This window comes from Triticum dicoccoides, chromosome 2A (genome assembly GCF_002162155.2).
Source record: "Triticum dicoccoides isolate Atlit2015 ecotype Zavitan chromosome 2A, WEW_v2.0, whole genome shotgun sequence".
NCBI lineage: Eukaryota > Viridiplantae > Streptophyta > Magnoliopsida > Poales > Poaceae > Triticum > Triticum dicoccoides.
The window spans coordinates 627,935,975-627,958,943 of NC_041382.1; the positions used below are offsets into that span (position 1 = coordinate 627,935,975).

A 22,969-nucleotide genomic window follows, 5' to 3' on the forward strand; every position below is an offset into this window, starting at 1 on the left:
GGTTGATAACACTACTGCTACTTTACTTTATGTTACTCTACTCCCTCCTGTTGCTGCAAGATGGTGGTTTCCAGAAGATGCTAGTCTTCGATAGGCTAGGCTTTCCCCTTCCCTTCTGATATTCTACAGTTTAGTCCACATATACAACCCATTCCTTTGATACAGATGCATACTTAGTTTAGATCTAATGTAAGTCTTGCGAGTACTTTGGATGAGTACTCACGGTTGCTTTGCTACTTCTTTTCCCCCATACCCGATTGTTGCGACCAGATGACGGATCCCAGGAGCCAGACGACGCCACTGATGACTACTACTACCCGGAGGATTCCTACTACTACGTGAAGACCGCCGACGACTTGGAGTAGTTAGGAGGCTCCCAGGCAGGAGGCCTTGCCTTTTCGATCGTTGTTGCTTTTGTGCTAGCCTTCTTAAGGCAAACTTGTTTAACTTATGTCTGTACTCATATATTGTTGCTTCCGCTGACTCTTGTGTATTCGAGCTTATGTATTCGAGCCCTCGAGGCCCCTGGCTTGTAATATAAAGCTTGTATTATTTTAATTTGTGTCTAGAGTTTTGTTGTGATACCTTCCCGTGAGTCCTTGATCTTGATCATACACATTTACGTGTATGATTAGTGTATGATTGAATTGAGGGCGTCACAAGTTGGTATCAGAGCCGACTGCCTCTGGGTAGCCCCCTTTCTATCTCCTTGGCCGAAGTTGAGTCTAGTCACTACAAAACTTTTACTAACATGGTTGTGTGGCTTACGGGCCCACGTCGCCATATGGGTGGTATTAGGATCTTTTATTTCTCGTCTATACCGTGGGACTCTGATCTCTCTTCTATTCGGGTTTAATGGTTTTACTAACTCAAACATTAGGATCTCATGATCACATCCGCCCGGAGAGCCCCTTATTTCAGATGATCGCCTGCTGCATCAGAAGATTCCGAAGATACTCTATGATATTCTCTCGAGACTTTCTGCCTGATGCCTTAGCAATTCCCTACCACCAAAATAACCTTATGAATAACTACACACACTTGCCAATCTTACATTCTATCCCATTGATCCTGTTATTACAAGATGCCCTGAACTGCTCCCCTTTTTCCGAGAATCCCTGAGCTTACTGCCTTGTAGTTCCTTGTCATCTGAATACCCCTACGGATAACTTTGTGCACCTATCGAGTATCCGCTCATCCTCAGTTGATTCATATACTTCACAAAAGTCTTCGTAATACCATTCGTTCTTGTGAAAATCCTCAACAGCCTATTGTTCTTGAATTTCTTGCTTGCTTGCATTCTGGTTAATACCATGTTCTCATCCTTTGTCTTTATCATTTTGAGTCCGTTGATACAATATGTTGCGAATTGCTCGCAATCCTCAATCAGATCCTAGAATTCATCCTTCCGGCTCAGATGTCATTTTTAACATGAGTTCGATCTCGACCAATCAAATCGCCATCGATTGTACTCCTAAGGCTATTCTACCTATCTATCCCTAATCAGAGCATTGCTTCTGATCCCTTGTCTTGGAATTCATAATTACTTTGCATTTGAGCTTTGAGTTAGTCAGTTGTTTCTATAATCTGATCTCCTTGCATTGTTTCTTCCTCTGGTTGAATATTGATGCTCACATTAGATCCCTTGTGGACCACCAGACGCCCTTTTCAGATTTTATCCAACAACATTCTTCATATTCAATAAGCTTGTGAGCCTTTTCTCGGATACATAATGCTTTTGGTAAATTGTATCCTCCGCTTTCTCAAGCATGCTCTACTATCGAGTTTGTGTTATTTATTCTTGAAATTTATGACATATGTTCCTAAGATGCCCCGATGGGTTGGAACTATGCCTTCCCTAATCTGTGTGAACTCAAAAGTTATGCGGGTTATACCCTACTGGATCTTCGTCAGATAAAATTTCAATACTACAGCTTCATCAAGAGCGAGAAGTAAAATGAAAGGTTATGCATTGTAGAAGTGGGAGTCGACCCTGAACCTTGTGTTCATACCCACGGACACGGTGTGGGACTTATCATGAAAGCTTCTTGCAAGGATATTTAATCTTTTGAATATTCTTCCAGTATCGTAAATTGGATCCCTTGCAATTATGGTCCCGACCATATTTCCTCCTTGATCCCATTTACTGGGTAAGTACAATTACTTATCCTCTGTAAATCATTCCCCCGTCCAACCTCCACTCCGATTTACCTTCTGGCATTACACCTAGTACTGGATACTGGGAAGCTTTATACCCCATCACATCATTCCTAGCCTGATCAGCTATATTTTTATCATGTCAACTTTTTAACTGTGCTACCTGGTCCTTATGCCCGGAGCCACTTCCGACGATGAGCTAAGCTTCTTTCAATTTTCCTCATCTTATCATTTCACCTCGAACAACAATCTTGACTTTGAGCTTGTGTCGAATCCGTGGTTCTCATAGCCTTTCACTTCATCCTTCCTTTTCTGCTCGGTGACATCTTCATGAAATCTCTCGACAAATGTGTCGTGATCATCATCAACATTCTGAGTTTTGGCCAGGATATCAATCGGATTCATGGTGAGAAATACAATCCTTCCCCTCGATGATTTATATCATCATCGACAACATTCTTGCCTTCCCCTACACAAACTTGTTCATATAATTTTGGAAATACATCATTTTTGGCATGTTGATGGATTGTGGCTGAGCCCGTCGGCCACACCCTCATATTTTCACTGCTAAAATTGTATGACTTATTTTCTAAGTTGTATCCGATGGATTCTTGGTGTATCCAAAGTCTGACCTTTGCTTGAAACCATGCCAATGCTATCTCGAAGCATGTCTGTGGTAATCCGATCTCCAATAAGAACATTTGAATCACGATACTAAAATTTTCTTTATCAGTTATCCAAACATTATTGTATGGGTAATGTCATGAAATTCCTTTCCCCTTACCTAAATGGTTTTATACTTCTATCCTGTCATGGATATCATGGTCTGCTTATCCTTGGGGAGGATATACCCCTGAAATATGTGTTCAAACACATTTTCCTTTCCATTGTTCTGTTTAATCTGACAATTACATTTTCCTTTCCATTGGATTGTTTAAACCTTATTATGATCTATATTATATAAGCAGTAATATTTCCCTGCTTATGTAAACACCTCATTGTATCACTCTGTCAGTAAGACCATGTTACTATTGTTGATGACATTCCGGTAGCCACCGATGGACGAGAACTTTGCCTAATGGCCCGCCTCGTTCAACGAGCAGGAAAATGGTTCTCTTCGTCCCTCGCCCTTGGTACCGACGTTGTTGACCGACATAACTGACAGGATACCCATTGACATGCCTTGCTATCATGACCGTGCAAGATGTCATCGCTCCTCCTATTTTAACCCACATGGTGGGCCCATAACCCACAGGTCCACATGATCGAAACCTGACTCTCCTGTATATCTTTGATTCCGAAATATTCTTGCATTTGGGTTCGTATCTTGTCACGAGCCACCTTTCAAGAGATGATCTGTCCCCGATGCTCTGAACCCCTTCCTCACCCATTGTTCAGGTATCAATCGTTTGTCTATTCGCTTGAAACTTCCTATGGTACCTTCATACTTGCTCTCGATGTTAATTAAGTTTCAACTCGAGAGATACTTCTGCCTCATTCCCTGAATTGTTCACCAGACAATTAACCCTATATGGGTCAGTTCTCCCGAAGTTAGTCTTTATTTCCCCACTTAAATCTCGGGACGAGATTTCTTGTAGTGGAGGAGATTTGTAACACCCCTAGTGTCATGCTACAGTAACCCCCTGTTAATGGTGCCTTGTCATCATGTTACTGTTGCTGATCCTCACTTGATCCAAATCACTGTTCATATTCAAACTCAAATTTAAAGTCAAAAATTCAAATTTTGCCAAACCTGAAAACTAAAATGTTCAAAGTGTGGCATATAATCCCCGGGTATTTATCATGTTGGAACCAACCTCTTTTGGATTTCGAAAGTGCCACTGGAGATTATTTAGTGGTCCAACATCATATTAATTGGCCTTTTCAATCTCCAAAAAAATGCTTGAACAATTCCATTGGCTCTAAAACTTTTGTGCAACACGACAATTTGGTGCATGAATTATGTGCCAAGTTTCAATCTTGGGAACTTCCATTTTTGTGCTCTAACTAATTGCAAAACAGAAGAGGAAAATAAGAAAAGGGAAAGGACAAAAAAAAACCCTCCCCTCGCGCTGGGCCAACCGGCCCACCCCGATCTAACCAGCCCATCCGCCCCATATAACTCCCCCAGCCCGCGGCCTAACCCTAGACTACCCCGAACCCCCACCCTCTCCCTACCGCGCCGCCAGGTGAGAGCCCCACGCTCGACCCCCACTCCCCACTCCCCACGATTCCCCTCTCCTTCGTCTCTTCTCCCCCTCGACCCCCCTGTTCACTACGGCCCGATCTGGGTGCAGCGCCGCCCCGACGTCGCCGCATGTCGTGCGCCCCGCGCCCGAGGACCGTCCCCTCCGCCCAATCTGGAACTGGGGTTCGGCCCCGATGCCACTATCGCCCGGAGCCCCCCCCTCGTCGAAGCCTCCCCGACGCCACCACGTCTACACCATCGCTTCCTCGACTCCGTCACCCTCGTCGCCGATGCTCGCTTCCCCAACCTCCACCCCGCTGGACGCCGGCGAACATCTACAGCGGGGGTGAGCAACACCCCCCTTCCTTCCCACTCACGTTCGGCCGACGCCCCGGGCCGCTATGGCCTCGCCCAGCGCAAGTGCCATCGCCTGCGCGCGCGTGTGCCTGCGCCCGCCGTGCTCGCGCTCGCCCTGGGCGCCGCCTTCAACCACGCCCCCTCGCGCCCCTGCTAGCACTAGCCCCGCACTTCACGCCCCTCCTCACCCATGCCATCGTGCCGCTCTGCCGGGACCGCGCTAGGCCCGCTCCCCGCCGCGCAGCTGCTCCTTGCCTGCGCCCTCCTGCTCCCGACCGCCCCGCTACCGCGCCTCCTCGCTCCGCCGCACGCCACACCAGCTCCGCCTCGCTTCCTCCTCTGCGGCCCCGTGCCGCCTACGCCCATGCCTCCCGCCGCCCGGTGTCGTCGTCCAGTCGCTGCCGCTGCGGGTTGTGACTGGGCCGCCGGCGCCGGAGCGCGCCCGTGCGTGCCCCAGGCACGGCCACGGCCTCGACACCCCACCGTGTGCGCGCGTGCGTGCATGGCCACACCGATGGCCAGATGGGCCGATGAAGATCGGGCCCCACGCCCCTTTCTCTGGATAAGAACAAAAAAATATAGAATTAAAAATAAATAACAATTAGTAATTAATTAAAAATGAATGAATTAACTTAATTATGTTTTCTTAATTAACTTAACACTAATTAACCTACTATTTAATTAATTAAACTGTTATATTAGATCAAATAGAAAATGACAGTGGCCCCGGGTCTAACTAATATGTTTAAGTTAACTCTAACTAAAGACCGGGCCTATGACATGCGGGATCCACCATGTTCTTTTGACTGTTGACTGGTCAACTGTTGACTGCTGAGTCAACAGTTTACCAGACCCACCTGTCAGCCTCTCTAGCTGTGTACCCAATGGGTGCATCTAGCTTTTTGCTATTATTTCCAATTTGTTAATAAATTCAGTAAATGCAATAAAACTTTGGAAATTCATGTAAAATAATCTGTAGCTCGGATGGAAAAACTTTGTACATGAAAGTTGCTCAGAACGACGAGACGAATCCGAATACACAGTCCGTTTGTCCGCCACACATCCCTAGCATAGCGAACCTGCAACCGTCTCCCCTCCGGTTTGACTGTCCGAAAATGCCAAACTTCGGGGAAACATTCCCGGATGTTCTCCCCTTCTCCGGTATCGTGTAGCACCGCGCTAGAACACTTCTAGCTCTGCCTGTTGTCCTGTTATGCACTTGCTTGCTAAGTATTTACTGTTTCTCCCCCCTCTCTTCGGTAGACCCCGTGACGATGCCGATGCCCCTGTGATCGACTATGGCACCGACCACCCCTCCTTCTTGTCTGAGCAACCAGGCAAGCAAACCCCCCTTGAGCATTCCGATATCGCCCATTTCTTTCCCTCTCATGCTTGCATTAGAACTGCTACTACTTTATGTATGATCCTACTCTGATGCATAGCCTGCTTTTGTTACCTGCTTTCATACCTTACCTGCTTATCCTAAACTGCTTAGTATAGGTTGGTTAGAGATCCACGAGTGACCCCCACCTTGTCCTTGTTGCCCCTGCTTCATCATTGAAGACCCGATCAACGGGATCGAAGACCAGGCCCCGACACCGCACATCACCCCCCCTAGTTGTACAACTCTACAGAGTTACCATCGAGTGCCGAGGGTGGAACCTCTTACATCACTCCTGATGAGATCTCTGTAGTGTAGCTATACGGTCGAGGTCATCGAGGGTGATTTCCTCCTTAACCACTTTCGTTACCGCTCTGTCATGCAACCCCTCAAGTGTGAACCTCGAGGGTGAATCCTCTTATGTTCACCTTGATGATAACATCGAGCGGAATTCACCGGGGGTGATTCCTCGGGTTTTCCCCTTGGTGTTAGACACCTAGTTACTATGGTTACTATGACTTTGCACTGAGCCATGTTACTAAAGACGGGTCGACCCTGAGGGGTACCCACGCGAGCTTAATAGCGAGTGATCTGGAGTCGGGTTGACCTGGAGGGTGCCCGCGAGATACTTACGAGGCGTGGCCGGGCATTCTTAGCCCTTGCCGCAAGTACTCGAGACGGGGCGATGGGATCACATCGATCGTGAGTCTCTGCTCGTTACCGCGCGTTCCTAATCCACTACGATTTGGATATTTGATACGAGGGGCCTCTGGCCTGATAGCACTAACCACCACGTGGGCATAGTATGGACGTTCTGCGTCGTATACATCAGCCGAATCTTAATAGACGTCAGCGACTGAGCGGCGCGCGCCGGGTTGGACTGCGTAAGCTCCTGCCTTGTTGAAGGAGGTAGCTAGGTCTGCTCACCGGCCGCCCACGTAACGTGCAGGAGTTCCCGGGGAGATGGCCCATGACCCCTGGGGGCATAGGTTTAGTCCGGCGTGCTGGCCTCTCTATTAAGCCTAGGTCGGGTTGCGACGTATTGTTTGGCCGAGGCCGGGCATGACCCAGGAAAGTGTGTCCGGCCGAAGTTAATCGAGCGTGGTGGGTAAGTTGGTGCACCCTTGCAGGGAAGAAAACATCTATTGATAGCCTGTCCTACGGTAACGGACACTTGGAGTTGTATCCCGATCGATACAACTAGAACTGGATACTTGAGATGAGACATGGAGATGAGACTTGGTTATGAGATGATAACTGGATAGTATGGCTCTGGGATTGCTTTCTCGCAGGGAGTCGAGAAAGGATCTCTGGCCGAGGTTGATAACACTACTGCTACTTTACTTTATGTTACTCTACTCCCTCCTGTTGCTGCAAGATGGTGGTTTCCAGAAGATGCTAGTCTTTGATAGGCTAGGCTTTCCCCTTCCCTTCTGGCATTCTGCAGTTTAGTCCACATATACAACCCATTCCTTTGATACATATGCATACTTAGTTTAGATCTGATGTAAGTCTTGCGAGTACTTTGGATGAGTACTCACGGTTGCTTTGCTACTTCTTTTCCCCCATACCCGATTGTTGCGACCAGATGACGGATCCCAGGAGCCAGACGACGCCACTGATGACTACTACTACCCGGAGGATGCCTACTAGTACGTGAAGACCGCTGACGACTTGGAGTAGTTAGGAGGCTCCCAGGCAGGAGGCCTTGCCTTTTCGATTGTTGTTGCTTTTGTGCTAGCCTTCTTAAGGCAAACTTGTTTAACTTATGTCTGTACTCGGATATTGTTGCTTCCACTGACTCTTGTGTATTCGAGCCCCTGTTCAAGAATTCATCCGATTAACCAGTTAACTTGCCGATTAATCCCTACTCATAGGGTCACCGAGTAGCCGATAAACTGATAAATTGTCCGATTAATTGATTAAATGGCCGATTAACTTGCCGATTAGCCTATTAATCCCCTACTCGCCAGCCAACCGAGCAGTTACCAGTTAACGATTTCCTCAACAATGATTCGAGCTTATGTATTCGAGCCCTCGAGGCCCTTGGCTTGTAATATAAAGCTTGTATTATTTTAATTTGTCTCTAGAGTTGTGTTGTGATATCTTCCCGTGAGTCCTTGATCTTGATCGTACACATTTGCGTGTATGATTAGTGTATGATTGAATCGAGGGCGTCACACACAGTTAGGGGGAACACTTTCTTGAAATTATTACGAGGGATCATCTTATTTAAGCTACCATCGTTCTAAGTAAATAAGATGTAAAACATGATAAACATCACATGCAATCAAATAGTGACATGATACAGCCAATATCATTTGCTCCTTTTGATCTCCATCTTCGGGACTCCATGATCATCGTTGTCACCGGCATGACACCATGATCTCCATCATCGTGTCTTCTTGAAGTTGTCTCGTCATCTATTACTTCTACTACTATGGCTAACGCTTTAGCAATAAAGTAAAGTAATTACATGACGTTTATGTTGACACACAGGTCATAAATAAATAAAGACAACTCATATGGCTCCTGCCAGTTGTCATACTCATCGACATGCAAGTCGTGATTCCTATTACAAGAACATGATCAATCTCATACATCACATATATCATTCATCACATCCTTTTGGCCATATCACATCACACAGCACATGCTGCAAAAACAAGTTAGACGTCCTCTAATTGTTGTTGCAAGTTTTTACGTGGCTGCTATAGGTTTCTAGCAAGAACGTTTCTTACCTACGCCAAAACCACAACGTGATATGCCAATTTCTATTTACCCTTCATAAGGACCCTTTTCATCGAATCCGATCCGACTAAAGTGGGAGAGACAGACACCCGCTAGCCACCTTATGCAACTAGTGCATGTCAGTCAGTGGAACCAGTCTCACGTAAGCGTACGTGTAAGGTCGGTCCGGGCCGCTTCATCCCACGATGCCGCCGAATCAAGATAAGACTAGTAACGGCAAGTAAATTGACAATATCGACGCCCACAACTGCTTTGTGTTCTACTCGTGCATAGAAACTATGCATAGACCTAGCTCATGATGCCACTGTTGGGGAACACAACAGAATTTTAAAATTTTCTACGTATCACCAAGATCAATCTATGGAGTCATCTAGCAACGAGGGAGAGGGGAGTGCATATACATACCCTTGTAGATCGCGAGCGGAAGCGTTCAAGAGAACGGGGTTGATGGAGTCGTACTCGTCGTGATCCAAATCATCGATGACCTAGCGCCGAACGGACGGCACCTCCGCGTTCAACACACGTACGGTTGGGAAGAGGTCTCCTCCAACTTGATCCAGCAAGGGGGAAGGAGAGGTTGATGGAGATCCAGCAGCACGACAGCGTGGTGGTGGAAGCAACGGTGATCTCGGCAGGGCTTCGCCAAGCTCAGGGAGAGGGAGAAGTGTCACGGGAGGGAGAGGGAGGCGCCAGGGGCTAGGGTGCGGCTGCCCTCCCTCCGCCCCCCACACTATATATAGGACCCCTAGGGGGGCGCCGGCCCTAGGAGATGCAATCTCCAAGGGGGGCGGCGGCCAAGAGGGGTGGAGTGCCCCCCAAGCCAAGTGGGGCGCCCCCCACCCTAGGGTTTCCAACCCTAGGCGCAGGGGGTGGCCCATGGGGGGCGCACCAGCCCACTAGGGGCTGGTTCCCCTCCCACTTCAGCCCATGGGGCCCTCCAGGATAGGTGGCCCCACCCGGTGGACCCCCGGGACCCTTCCGGTGGTCCCGGTACAATACTGATTACCCCCGAAACTTTCCCGATGGCCGAAACTTGACTTCCTATATATAAATCTTCACCTCTGGACCATTACGAAACTCCTCGTGACGTTCGGGATCTCATCCGGGACTTCGAACAACTTTCGGGTTACCGTATACTAATATCTCAACAACCCTAGTGTCACCGAACCTTAAGTGTGTAGACCCTGCGGGTTCGGGAGACAGGCAGACATGACCGAGACGACTCTCCGGTCAATAACCAACAGCGGGATCTGGATACCCATGTTGGCTCCCACATGCTCCTCGATGATCTCATCGGATGAACCACGATGTCGAGAATTCAATCAATCCTGTATACAATTCCCTTTGTCAATCAGTATGTTACTTGCCCAAGTCTCGATCGTCGGTATCCCAATACCTCGTTCAATCTCGTTGCCGGCAAGTCACTTTACTCGTACCATAATGCATGATCCCGTGATCAACCACTTGGTCACATTGAGCTCATTATGATGATGCATTACCGAGTGGGCCCAGAGATACCTCTCCGTCATACGGAGTGACAAATCCCAGTCTCGATTCGTACCAACCCAACAAACACTTTCGGAGATACCCGTAGTGTACCTTTATAGTCACCCAGTTACGTTGTGACGTTTGGCACACCCAAAACACTCCTACGGTATCCGGGAGTTGCACAATCTCATGGTCTAAGGAAATGATACTTGACATTCGGAAAAGCTCTAGCAAACGAACTACACGATCTTTGAGCTATGCTTAGGATTGGGTCTTGTCCATCACATCATTCTCCTAATGATGTGATCCCGTTATCAATGACATCCAATGTCCATAGCCAGGAAACCATGACTATCTTTTGATCAACGAGCTAGTCAACTAGAGGCTCACTAGGGACGTGTTGTGGTCTATGTATTCACACATGTATTACGATTTCCGGATAACACAATTATAGCATGAACAATAGACAATTATCATGAACAAAGAAATATAATAATAACTATTTTATTATTGCCTCTAGGGCATATTTCCAACACCGCGTCCATTTGGCGCCATTTCCACCCAAACCCTCCACGTCCCGCCGCTCCCTCCCTCCCCCGTCCATGGCCGACGCCAGCCGAATTCTGGCGGCCTGACCGTCTACCCGCCCGCAAAGGTCAAGAAGAAGGCGGCCAAGGCGCCAAGGAAGCCGCGGCCGGAGTGCACGCCGGAGGAGCTCGTCAAGTTGGACGCGGAATCGGCGAAGAGGAGGAACCGGGGGGCGGTTGTCAAGGGCAATGCCGCCGCGGCCAAGTTCGCCACCGAGTGCGATGTGATGGAGGCCGCGCGACGCAAGACCGAGGTCGAGGAGAAGGAGGCCATCGTCAACAGAGCGCACACCCTCCTCATGCTAGGCATTTGTCGTCCGGCAGGGTTCTCTGCAGCGGCCGTCGGCCCGGTGAGCACAGGCTCGTCGGTCGCCTGGCCTCCTTACTGCCAGTCGTCGACGTCGCGGACCACGCCTATGTCACCCGGCTTTCCCCGCCCAAGCACGACGGCCAGACCCGTTTCTCGGGTCACCGGGCATTGGCGTGATCGTGCCGTCCACCCCGCGCCCCTCGGCTGTCATCGACCTCAACATCACGCCTGGGTCCGGCGGCGGTGGCCGGCCGTCCGTCGAGATGCAAATGAAGCAAGCACGGCCACCGTTTACGGGAAGCATGTCGTCCCCCCGCATCTTGTTCGAAGGAATGCCAACCCCAACGCCACGGGTCGACGACCCCTTCTACAACTAGTTCATGGAGGATGTGATCTTCGAGGGTGGGCATGGCCATGCCTACGATCCCGAAGAGACCCAAAGTCGGGATGGCCACGCCTCGTATGTTGCCGATGAAGAGGCCGACGACCATGCTGACTACAACCATGGTGACTCGTGGCATGAAGACGATGACATCTATTGCGAAGGTGATGAAAAGAAGGCAATGACATTGATATTGGTGGCGAGCCATTGTTCATCGACGAGCTTACGCAAAGAGCGGAAGCACAAAAGAGGAGGAAGAGCATTCGCACGGGTTCATATACACAAGAGGAGGACAAGTTGATTTGCCAATGTTGGATGGAGATTAACCAAGACCCGAGAACCGGCGCGCAACAAAAGGGCCTTGTTTTTTGGACGAGAGTTCACAAAACATCCATGAAAGGAAGATGTTTGAGCCCTACCAAATTACAAGCAACCGTGGCATCATCTCGATTCAAAAGAGGTGGTTGTTCATCCAACAAGAGTGCAACAAGTATTGCACGCCATTTGAGAGCGTTGAAGCACGGTCCGTGAGCGGTCTCGGCGTTGGGGACATGGTATGCTCTCCTCGTCCTAGTCCTTTCTTTGCTACGGCCATGAGACTACGGCCTTGTATATGTTTCCATGTTCAATTGTTGTTGATCATGCGGTGTAGGCATTTCAATCTTTGGAAGCATTCAAGGCCCGACACAATGACAAGCCATTCACTCTTACGCATTGTTGGATGATCATCAACAATTACCCTAAGTTCAAGGATCAATATCGTGAACTTCAATGGAAGAGAGGCAAGAAGACGGCCAAGTTCGCCGGAGGTGGAGATGGCGAGGCGTTGAAGAGGCCGAGGGGCAAGACCAACTCCAAGGTGGACGACATACGTGATGCCTCATCCATGGCCTTGCATGAGACTTTGCATGGCATATGTCTCAAAAAGATGTGAGGGACGAGAAGAAGCGGCAAAGTAAGGACGAGCAAATGAAGCGATACCTAGAGCTTCAAAGGAAGAAGCTTGAGGTGGAGGAGGCGGCCAAGAGGAGGAAGATTGACATGGAGGAGGCGTTCCGGCAAAGGCAGCTCGACATCGAGGCCGCCAACGTCTCGGCCAGGCAGCGGCAGCTCGACATCGAGGCCACCAATGCCGCAACCAAAGCAAAGGAGGTGGCCCTTGCGATCATGAGCGTGGACTTGACCAAGATGAGTGAGAAGACAAAGAGTTGGTTCGAGGCCAGGCAGAAGGAGATGTTCTACGCCGACGGCATGAACTAGGTTGTCCGATCGGCCGTGGCCGTTCTTTTTGGAGGCTGGCATGGGTCCCGTCCGCCCGCTGGGCCGCTGGCTGTGTGCCGGCGAGAAACACATTCATTTTGAAGGTTGGCCGTGTTGTCGAGCGTTGCCTGTGTTGCCGACGAATAAAACTATTCATTTTGGAGGCTGGCTGTGTTGCCGGCCGCTGGCTATGTTGCCGGCGAGGACATGTAGGCCGCTAGCTCTGTTGCTGGCGTGAACTATGGTTGCTGGCCTAAACTAGGGCTTGGCATTTCAAACGTTGTTGTTTTTAAAATGGAGGCGGACAAAATGAGCCAAAGGATGCGGCTCAGACAGGCCCGAACACGACTCCATCAACCTACCAAAATGGATAGAATTTAGACAAAGCGAACGTCTGTTTAGGATCGCACAATGAAGTTGGCCTGACTAGCGTCAGAAATCTTGTGCGGCTCAAACACGTAAAATTGCAGATGGACAGGAACCTGCTAGCACAAGTTTGATACTAGTAGGTCAACACACGGACGCACAGGCTTTGAGCCATTGTCGGCGGCCAAGAGTTCCACAGTTGTATAAGACTTTTGGGCATAACGAACGGCGTCAGACAGGGTATGTTCCATCACCACTGTTCACATGTGCACCAGAGAGGGCCTCGACTTTTTAGCAGTACAAAGCTGAAACATCTTTTTCCAAATGTTTTGGTCACTATCTCTGAAGAATCCCTTTCCGGAAAAAAAATGTCTGAAGAATCAGAACGTGTGACCTCGGCGTGTTCCATGTCGCCTCTTCGTACCTGCACCAGCTAATTCGTCGCTGGTGATGCAGTTTAGGAGTAGCTTCTCTCTGTTGACGTCGCTGCCCGATCAGGAAAAACAGTGAAAACTAAACAGAGAGCATTTCGTGGTCTCACTTTCTGAAGGAGGTTCAAACTTGGTTCTCGGAGCGTTTGGCCCTCAAGGCCTGGACTTCCCAGCATCGCAACTGTGGTTTGATTCATCGTTTGACACTGTTATTTATTACCTGCTATGATAGTAAGTAAGAGCAACTTCAATGGGGCGACTCATTTTGTCCGTCGCTGTTTGTTTGGGTCGACGTGGACAGAGAAGTTGGCCCAACGCGCCTACCCAAACAGATACGCGCCGTTTTCGTCCGCCTGTCGATCCATTCCTGACCCATTTTTTAGCCGGATTTGCGTCGGTACGGACATAAAAGGACGCGCGCGCTCGCCCTCTCTCCTCCCGGGGCCCGTTGGTCGGTGGCACATTGGCCTCTCCACATCCAACAGCACACCCTCGCCCACCTGCCTCATCGCCAATGCCGCCGGCCATTTTTTCTGATAGAAAAAAATACATAGATACTTCTAGCGTACACAGATAAAAGAAAAGACCAACTACTCGTTGCTTTCCGGCCCCGACTCGGTAATGTCCTCCTGCGATGTCTGAATGTAGACGTCAGCATACTGCTCGTCCTCGAAGTCCCACCCCGGCTTCAGTTTCAATTGAGCGGCATGTTTCCGCGCACGCTTGTCCTCTTGATAGGCGGCTCGCTCTGTCCTCCTCGCCTCCCTCTCCGTCCTTCTTTGCTTGTAGAACTGGCGCTCATCGACGATGTCCTGCGGGAAGCGTTCGTGCCACACCACCATGGTTTTAACGTCCATCTTGGCGATGGCAAGGCGACGCTGCCGCCTCCGATGGATAGCACGATCTCTGTCGGTGAAAAGCCGCGGGAGAGGCGCGAGATTCTGCGCCCGCTGGCTGGACACGTCGGGAAAATTCATCTCCTGACGAGGCCTCAGGAGGTGCCATGCCGCCGCGTCGTGCGTGCGGGCCGCCTCCTCTACGGTGTCGAAGGTACCGAGGATGAGGCGTTTCTCACCAAACCAGATCTCGAAGGAGAAGGCACCGGAGCGGTGCTCGCGGACTCCGCGAAAATCCGAAGTGCCCAGACGGCGAATCGACATGGTGGCGCAGAGGCGGCGAGGCTAGTGAGAGGGGGCGAGATGAGTGGGCGGCGGACAGAGTGTGGAGGGAGCGCCGGCCGTGGCGCGCGGGCGAACCTTTCCCGCACGCTGGAGCACCAAAACCAGCGTGCGCTAGGCCGATTTTCCCCCGCGCGCGAATCTTTCCCGCGCGCTGGAGCGCCAAAACTAGGGCGACGACATGGCTGCTGGCATGATCTAAGCGCGCGCGGTCATGAAATGGGTCTGCGCGTTGAGCGCGCTGCCGACTCAAATCTAAAAGATGACGGACGCTGGACAGGTGACCGACTCAAACAAACAAAAAGTAGACAAAAACGCCATCCGTTTGGGTCGATCCGTTGGAATTTCTAACAGCTCGCTCGTTCTCACAGATTTATTTCTTCACGTGGCCGACTGAGGTTGTGGCCGTGCAAGGCAGAAAGGTACGGGATAAAAGGCATCGGCGATGGCTACAGATGCAGTGGGGACGGTGTGATCTTGATCTTGCCCAGAAGAGAGACGGCGGCAGCCGGCGACGCGGACTGAGGGCCTGTTCGTGTCAAAGGAAAGAAAAGCATAGGATTGGAGGGAATCGCTGGAAATGGAGAGGAATGCGGTTGCAAAACATAGGATAGAAAACTGCAGCACCTGCATGCACAGTTGGCGTTCGAGAGAGAGGAAAAGTGACCATAGGAAATCTGCCCATGTGGGTCCTGGCCAGTTTATTTTAAACGTTGAAAAGGATAGGCACTACCTTCAATTCCTGTGCGTGTACATAGATCAACCCATGGTGTGGGCCCAGTTGCATGGTTTGCGGCAGCTTTTCTCTTCCATCCCTCGGGCCTACGCGAAAACAAGCGCTCTTTCTTTTCCCGTGAAAACGCAGGTCTGTGAGACTTTCCATCGGATTGGAAAGAACGCGTTCCTTTGTATCGAACGGTGTTTCCTGCCCCAATTCCATAGGAACAAGTTTCCAGTGCGCTTCCTTCGGTTTTCCAACGTACCGAACAAGGCCTGAGATGGGCAGTGGATCCTTTGATGCCCGGGTACATTCCATGCATTTGCATTGCGTGATTGTGTGATCTGTGATGTGATGTCTACGCGGCCTTGTGGGCTGCGGCTGGGGTGCCCCTGAGCTGTAGCGCAGCTTTGGATCTTCGGCCGGTCATGTTCCCGGATGGATGAGCCCAAGGAGGGTCGTTGAGTTACCAGAACATAAAGCAACGAAGGAAAGAGACTTGCATCCTCTGGAAGAAGAAAAGGGGACATGCCTCTATTAGTTACATTTTCTTCATTTAATTTTAGTAAATACTTTTTTTCGAGAGTACGTCTAAGCGTACCACCATATCCCTTTTAGTAAATACCACTCCTTTCGTTTTTAAATATAAGTTTTTTTAGAGATTTCAATATAGGGTGCATCACTGCATACGGAACAAAATGAGTGAATCTACACTCTAAACTATGTCTACGTACATTCATATGTAGTTCATATTGAAATCTCTAGAAATATTTATATTTAGAAACAGAGAGAGTACCAAAGAAGCCACTCGAGTATTCCAGTCGACTATATGTTACTACTACGAATGAAACTACTAGAGCATTCCAACCGACTATAAATAAGGCATGACGTTGCGAAACTCCGGCCTTCGACGCACCATGGGCGAACGCGGAATGGAAAGAATGAAGTTTTTCCTAAAGAGTGAGTTGTATTTTATTTATTTATTCTTTTGAGGATTTTCTATAATGCCGATGTTTGATTAATATAGAGCCATGACTTATGCACAAAAGAAAAAGAAAAACTCAACCAACATTATAACCGGCTGATTTACGCAGAGATAAGGGCTATTGTTTCTTTCCCTGTGCTATTTTTTAATTTTTTTGCGGGCTATTTTTTCTTGGTTCGGAATCAAATCCAGTTGAAAACGAACAATTGCCCGTGCAAAACTTCATGAAGAATTACATCCATCCAAAATGTACCTCCCAAGACTTCATGAAGAATTACACTCAAATACATAAAATCGTATATTAACAAGAACCGCACTAGTACAAATTTGGTACTTCAACACAGCCCACCACAGAGGCACACAGCCTGTCCCACAGCCCCTGCTTCGAGCCATTGTCGGCGAGCCAAGAGTTTCATAGTTCTGTAAGGCTTTTTTGGGCATAACGGACGGCATCAGACAGGGTATGTTCCATGACTACTGTTCACATGTGCACCAGCGAGGCCCTCAACTTTACGAAGCTGAAAACATCCTTTTCCAAGTATATCTGGTCATTGCGTCTGAAGTATCAAAGTGTATATGACCTCGGCGTGCTCTATATCGCTCTTCATATCTGTACCATTGTTTCGTCACTGCTGATGCAGTAGGCATGCATTATCAGTACTTTGTTTTTTATGTTGACATCGACACCTGGTCAGGAAGAAGAGAGGAAACTGAACAAAGCGCGATGCTATGAACTTGTATGTGTTTTCATTTTTTTGATATAGCTTACCACTCATGCCAAATGGTATGAACTAGTATTCCATACTATCACTTTATCAAGGAAGTTCAGACTTCGTTTTCCGAGTGTTTGACCCTGAAGGCCTAAACTAGTCAACATCGTAACCATCCAACCGGTGGCTTGACTGATTATTTGCTACTGTTATTACTTGCTATAACAGCTCACCGAACGTTCGTTCTCACAGATTTTTCTTTATGTGGTTGCGTCCAGCTCTTGATTAGTTCAGGCCTTCTTTTCAGAGACTAAGGGAGTGAGGCCGTATTTGTTTCTGTTTTTGCAGTTTTTCACTTTGGCAAAAATATCACAAAAGCTCCTAAATAGAGCATTTTTACTTTGGCTTTTGGTTTATGAATCAATATTGGTATATGACGGTGTAAGCCAAAAGCCAAAGCAAAAACACCTATTTAGGAGCTTTTTTGACTTTTTGCCAAAGTAGAAAAGCTGCAAAATCAGAATCAAAAACCCAAACAAACAGAGCCTAAAGGTATTAGTGTCTTATCATTTTAAGAAGTGTCGTCATGACTTATGCCCAGTTCTTTTCTTTTGGTGACTTCTTTCATATGCCGCCTGCTCACAATCTTTTCTCATAAGGTGCCTTCCCATTTGTTTGGGCTTCTAAGCTAGTTTATCCCAAATTAACCTAGAAACCGAAACAAATGGAGGAAGCGGCTTATGAGAGAAGCCATAAATGAATTGGGCCTTAGATGGGGATCCTCTCCGCCAGGGACGGAGGCAGGAATCATGTATAAGGGGGGGCCAATAGAAGAAGAAAAACCTTGAAGGGGGCCAAACACATAAATTTAGAGCATTTTGAGCTACTAATCTAGAGTCGTTTTAGAAAAAAATCGGGCATGGGGGAGCCATGGCCCCAGCTCACCCATCCCTAGCTCCGTCATAGCTCTCTGCCTAATGATTTCTCAAAAAAAAAGTGATGACGTTGAAATCTTTTGTCCTGTATCTGCGGAGTTTCGCATGTTCTCTTGTTTAATTGAAGTACATGAATTAGTCATTTCCTAAAAGTGTAGGATTTTGTTTACCATAGTAAGAAAAGGTGGGAAATATTAACATTCGTGACCTATAGAAGTACAACTCTCTTCACAAATGACACTAGAAGTGTCTGATCTTACCTTTGTAAAATTCTTTTGTTTTATGGTTGGCAAGGGTATTTTTTGTACTATACAATTGAACCCTTAACATTCTGCCACAGCAAAAATTGCTTTTTTGTCCTATTCAAATTAGTAAAAAATGTGACTGATTTTGCACACAAGGGTTAATAAAGATGAATTTAAGAATACATATTTTAAATATTTTAATAAGAACATAAATCTATTTAGAACCTGATACGGTCATGAGACTACATAAAGTAAAAAAAACATAAATTATTCCAAACAAACTGAGAAAATTTGAGATGGGAAAGTTTCACAAAATTAAGAAAATAAATAAAACTAGAAGTAAGGAAGAAACTGAGGAAACTTCAATAGTTTGTCAAATAATGACTGAACAACCATGATTTTTTTATCATGAGACCTTTAAATTTTTTACAAAAGTTTTTTTTCATTTTCATTTTCCAAACATTCATGATTTTCTTCAGAAATATTTTACCAGGCTTGATCCTTTTGGTTTTGAGGATATGGTGTGCCCATTGTACTTAAGTAACATATACACTTTACCCGAGTTGTGATCATACATTTCATTGCCTCTTATGTTCGTTTTATTAAGGGCATAATATGATTTTCTGTATGAGTAACTATCCCCGGATCATTGCTCAAAAGTTATCTAAAATTTATAGCCCATAGAGGGGTCTTGACATACAAATAACTTGGTTTAAATTAGGGACCTGTTCCATATGGCGCAACGGATCATCAGTTAGGCATACCATAGCCTGCTGAGCTATCTCTTTCCCCTGACCCTATCTTTCTGTTAACGGTAATGGCATAACATTTGTGCATGTGTGGTGGTTGCTTGCTGCTTCCTGGCTAGGGAAGCATGTCCATGCAGGGAATTTATCTACGATGTTTAGTGATTCTATGGACTGTCTGTTCATTGTTAATGCACGCACTGAACAATGGTTGCTGCTTACTAATTTACAGGAATGGTGACTCTGGACGCCTATTCGGGTTAGTTCTTTGGGAAGGATGTCTGCAACAGGTATTCTATTTAGCTGGTTCTTTCTCTCATGTTTTCTACTGCTTCCTACGTATCACATTTATTCATTATTGTCGTTCACATTCTCTGTCTGTCTGTATGTCAGTACAAGAGTATTGCTGACTATAGTATAGATTGTTTCTCTACTGTCTCGTGTGGTTTCTTCCTGTGTCATGGAATCATGCCCCCCCTCTCCATCCTATGTGCACCCCACCATTTTTTTTCCTTGTTGGTATTTTCGCTTAGTGGGTTTTGCTTATTCTTTGTTATCGATTTTTTACGAAATACAACTCATTTTCAAAAGAAGAAATGAAGCTGATTAAATCCCCTATGCATCCATTGTTTGTTTTCTTCTTTACTATGCAGATCTTTCTTCTTTACTAGGCAGATCTTCAACTGGAAGAAACAAACGAAGAGGCGTTAGTGGGCATGGAGATCTTTGTGTCGACTGCCTTGCTTGTCTACATACTGTTCTTTCTGAACATCCAATCTGAACATTAGTATAGGACCTATTTTAATTCATTACTTCAGTTTTTGCTTCTCAAGTTTTGTATTTGATGCCAAAAAATAATGGTCTTACATCAAATAACCTAAAGGTATTTGACTGCATATATCTATATGTGTGTTTGACTTCAAAGCTCAGATTTTTCTTTTATTTCTGCAGGGGAAATTGTGATACTTATTATGAATTATTGCAACAAAGTATTTCATTTGTTTTTGTGCAAGGATATTGCTTTTTAGTGGCTTGGAGTAACAAACAAATAGATGTATACAGAAACTATTATTCTTTGTTGTTTGGGTATACACCACATTATGTTGTTCCTTGCCTTGCTTTTTTTTTTCACGCCACTACATATGTATGGAGCCACTGCTTTTTATAGGCCTTCAAGTACCTCTGCTTTTTTGTGCGCCGATGAATAATTGGCTTGCAATGCCAAGCATAATAGCTTCTTTTGTACTCATGAAGCCTATATATTCATGGCGAACCAAAAACTTATGCTTACATTTTGAACCAACGGTACTGTTTTCAGCGTTTATAATCCACATTGCTTCAGTGTTGTTACTTGGCCTTCCTTTATCTCGAGTTAACATAAGCTCGATGACCAAAGCTATCTATATGATGCATCTCCGCCTATGTAGCTTTGCTTACCATGAACTGATCTCATGCCTTTCTTTTAGCCTATGAACCTACCATCAATGTAATATACAGTGCTATGTATGAACATCATATCTAAATATTATTCCCTTATGCTTCAATGGTTTTATGTTCAGTGTCTAAATATTCCAACTTGCATGGTTTGAAAGCTTGGTCCACTCTCGCCCTTTGCGCCACTCATCTAGTTCAAAAGAAAAAACTAGTACTAGTAATGTGGAGACACCTATAAATAAATACAGAAACTAAAATTGACATGGAAAGAGAGAGAAAAAAAAGATGCAGAATAAGCTCGGGCAGTGAAGCAAGTTAACTGCAATTGCTAGGTAAACTCCGGACGCACACACAGTGACAGACTGACAACACACATACTAATTAAGTCCCACTTGCTCTGCATCAGGCATTTTTAGTTGGTTTTACTACATCCAAACCCCAAAATATGACTGGCTGACACCGCCCCTTGCATCTATCTACGCCCTGTTCCTGCCAACACTCTTCTTCCACCGCTCTTGACCGAATGCAAATACCTCTAGTTCTGACTTGCACTTGCCCTAGTCCTCTTCCCTGCCAATGACAATCATCATATGTCCAAATTAAGCACACCACGTCCAGTCACCAGATGACTTCTGACGGCAAAAAATGCTTTAATAAGCAGTAAAAAAGGGTGGACGTACTTGAATTCTTCGGACCGCCGCGACAGTACTTGCTTCCGCACATGCAGTCAAATGCTTTATTGAGGTCATCAGTACCATCAAAATCGATGCCATAATCCTGAAATCACAACTCTTAAGTGGGTGATGGTCACTCACAACAAAATATATGGATCTGAGCCAGCAATTTTTTTTCTGCTCTACATGCACAATTCGATATTTCAAATGTTGCCAACCCATATAAAATAAGGCCGCCCAAACATCAGCCCCTTAATTTGACCCAAAGGTAGGTGTCAGCTCAACATACTAGTTAAATTGCTGAATTCAGCGAGCACCTTAATATTATAGATTATAGTTCCTGCTTCACTACATGTTCCTGCTTCAGTGTTGTTACTTGGCCTTCCTTTATCTCGAGTTAACATAAGCTCGATGACCAAAGCTATCTATATGATGCATCTCCGCCTATGTAGCTTTGCTTACCATGAACTGATCTCATGCCTTTCTTTTAGCCTATGAACCTACCATCAATGTAATATACAGTGCTATGTATGAACATCATATCTAAATATTTATTCCCTCATGCTTCAATGGTTTTATGTTCAGTGTCTAAATATTCCAACTTGCATGGTTTGAAAGCTTGGTCCACTCTCGCCCTTTGCGCCACTCATCTAGTTCAAAAGAAAAAACTAGTACTAGTAATGTGGAGACACCTATAAATAAATACAGAAACTAAAATTGGCATGGAAAGAGAGAGAAAAAAAAGATGCAGAATAAGCTCGGGCAGTGAAGCAAGTTAACTGCAATTGCTAGGTAAACTCCGGACGCACACACAGTGACAGACTGACAACACACATACTAATTAAGTCCCACTTGCTCTGCATCAGGCATTTTTAGTTGGTTTTACTACATCCAAACCCCAAAATATGACTGGCTGACACCGCCCCTTGCATCTATCTACGCCCTGTTCCTGCCAACACTCTTCTTCCACCGCTCTTGACCGAATGCCAATACCTCTAGTACTGACTTGCACTTGCCCTAGTCCTCTTCCCTGCCAATGACAATCATCATATGTCCAAATTAAGCACACCACGTCCAGTCACCAGATGACTTCTGACGGCAAAAAATGCTTTAATAAGCAGTAAAAAAGGGTGGACGTACTTGAATTATTCGGACCGCCGCGACAGTACTTGCTTCCGCACATGCAGTCAAATGCTTTATTGAGGTCATCAGTACCATCAAAATCGATGCCATAATCCTGAAATCACAACTCTTAAGTGGGTGATGGTCACTCACAACAAAATATATGGATCTGAGCCAGCAATTTTTTTTCTGCTCTACATGCACAATTCGATATTTCAAATGTTGCCAACCCATATAAAATAAGGCCGCCCAAACATCAGCCCCTTAATTTGACCCAAAGGTAGGTGTCAGCTCAACATACTAGTTAAATTGCTGAATTCAGCGAGCACCTTAATATTATAGATTATAGTTCCTGCTTCACTACATGTTCCTGCTTCAGTGTTGTTACTTGGCCTTCCTTTATCTCGAGTTAACATAAGCTCGATGACCAAAGCTATCTATATGATGCATCTCCGCCTATGTAGCTTTGCTTACCATGAACTGATCTCATGCCTTTCTTTTAGCCTATGAACCTACCATCAATGTAATATACAGTGCTATGTATGAACATCATATCTAAATATT

At 46.5% G+C, this 22,969-nt stretch overlaps 1 protein-coding gene across 7 annotated transcripts in view; it reads right to left on the minus strand.

The window, feature by feature from the left end:
• Window positions 1–20,880: 20,880 nt before the first annotated feature.
• LOC119355858 (histone-lysine N-methyltransferase SUVR4-like) overlaps window positions 20,881–22,969 on the minus strand; it is a 7,045-nt gene continuing 4,956 nt past the window's right edge. For 5 of the 7 annotated variants that reach the window (XM_037622744.1, XM_037622743.1, XM_037622742.1 and 2 more), the window contains 2 exons: window positions 22,424–22,520; window positions 22,015–22,313 (listed from right to left, as the gene is read on the minus strand). In XM_037622744.1, the coding sequence (XP_037478641.1) occupies window positions 22,279–22,313; window positions 22,424–22,520 (132 nt within the window). In that variant the 3' untranslated portion in view covers window positions 22,015–22,278. Of the gene's footprint in view, window positions 21,180–21,289; window positions 21,387–22,014; window positions 22,314–22,423; window positions 22,521–22,969 lie in introns of those variants that run through there. The other 2 variants (XR_005171718.1, XR_005171719.1) reach the window with 2 other exon arrangements.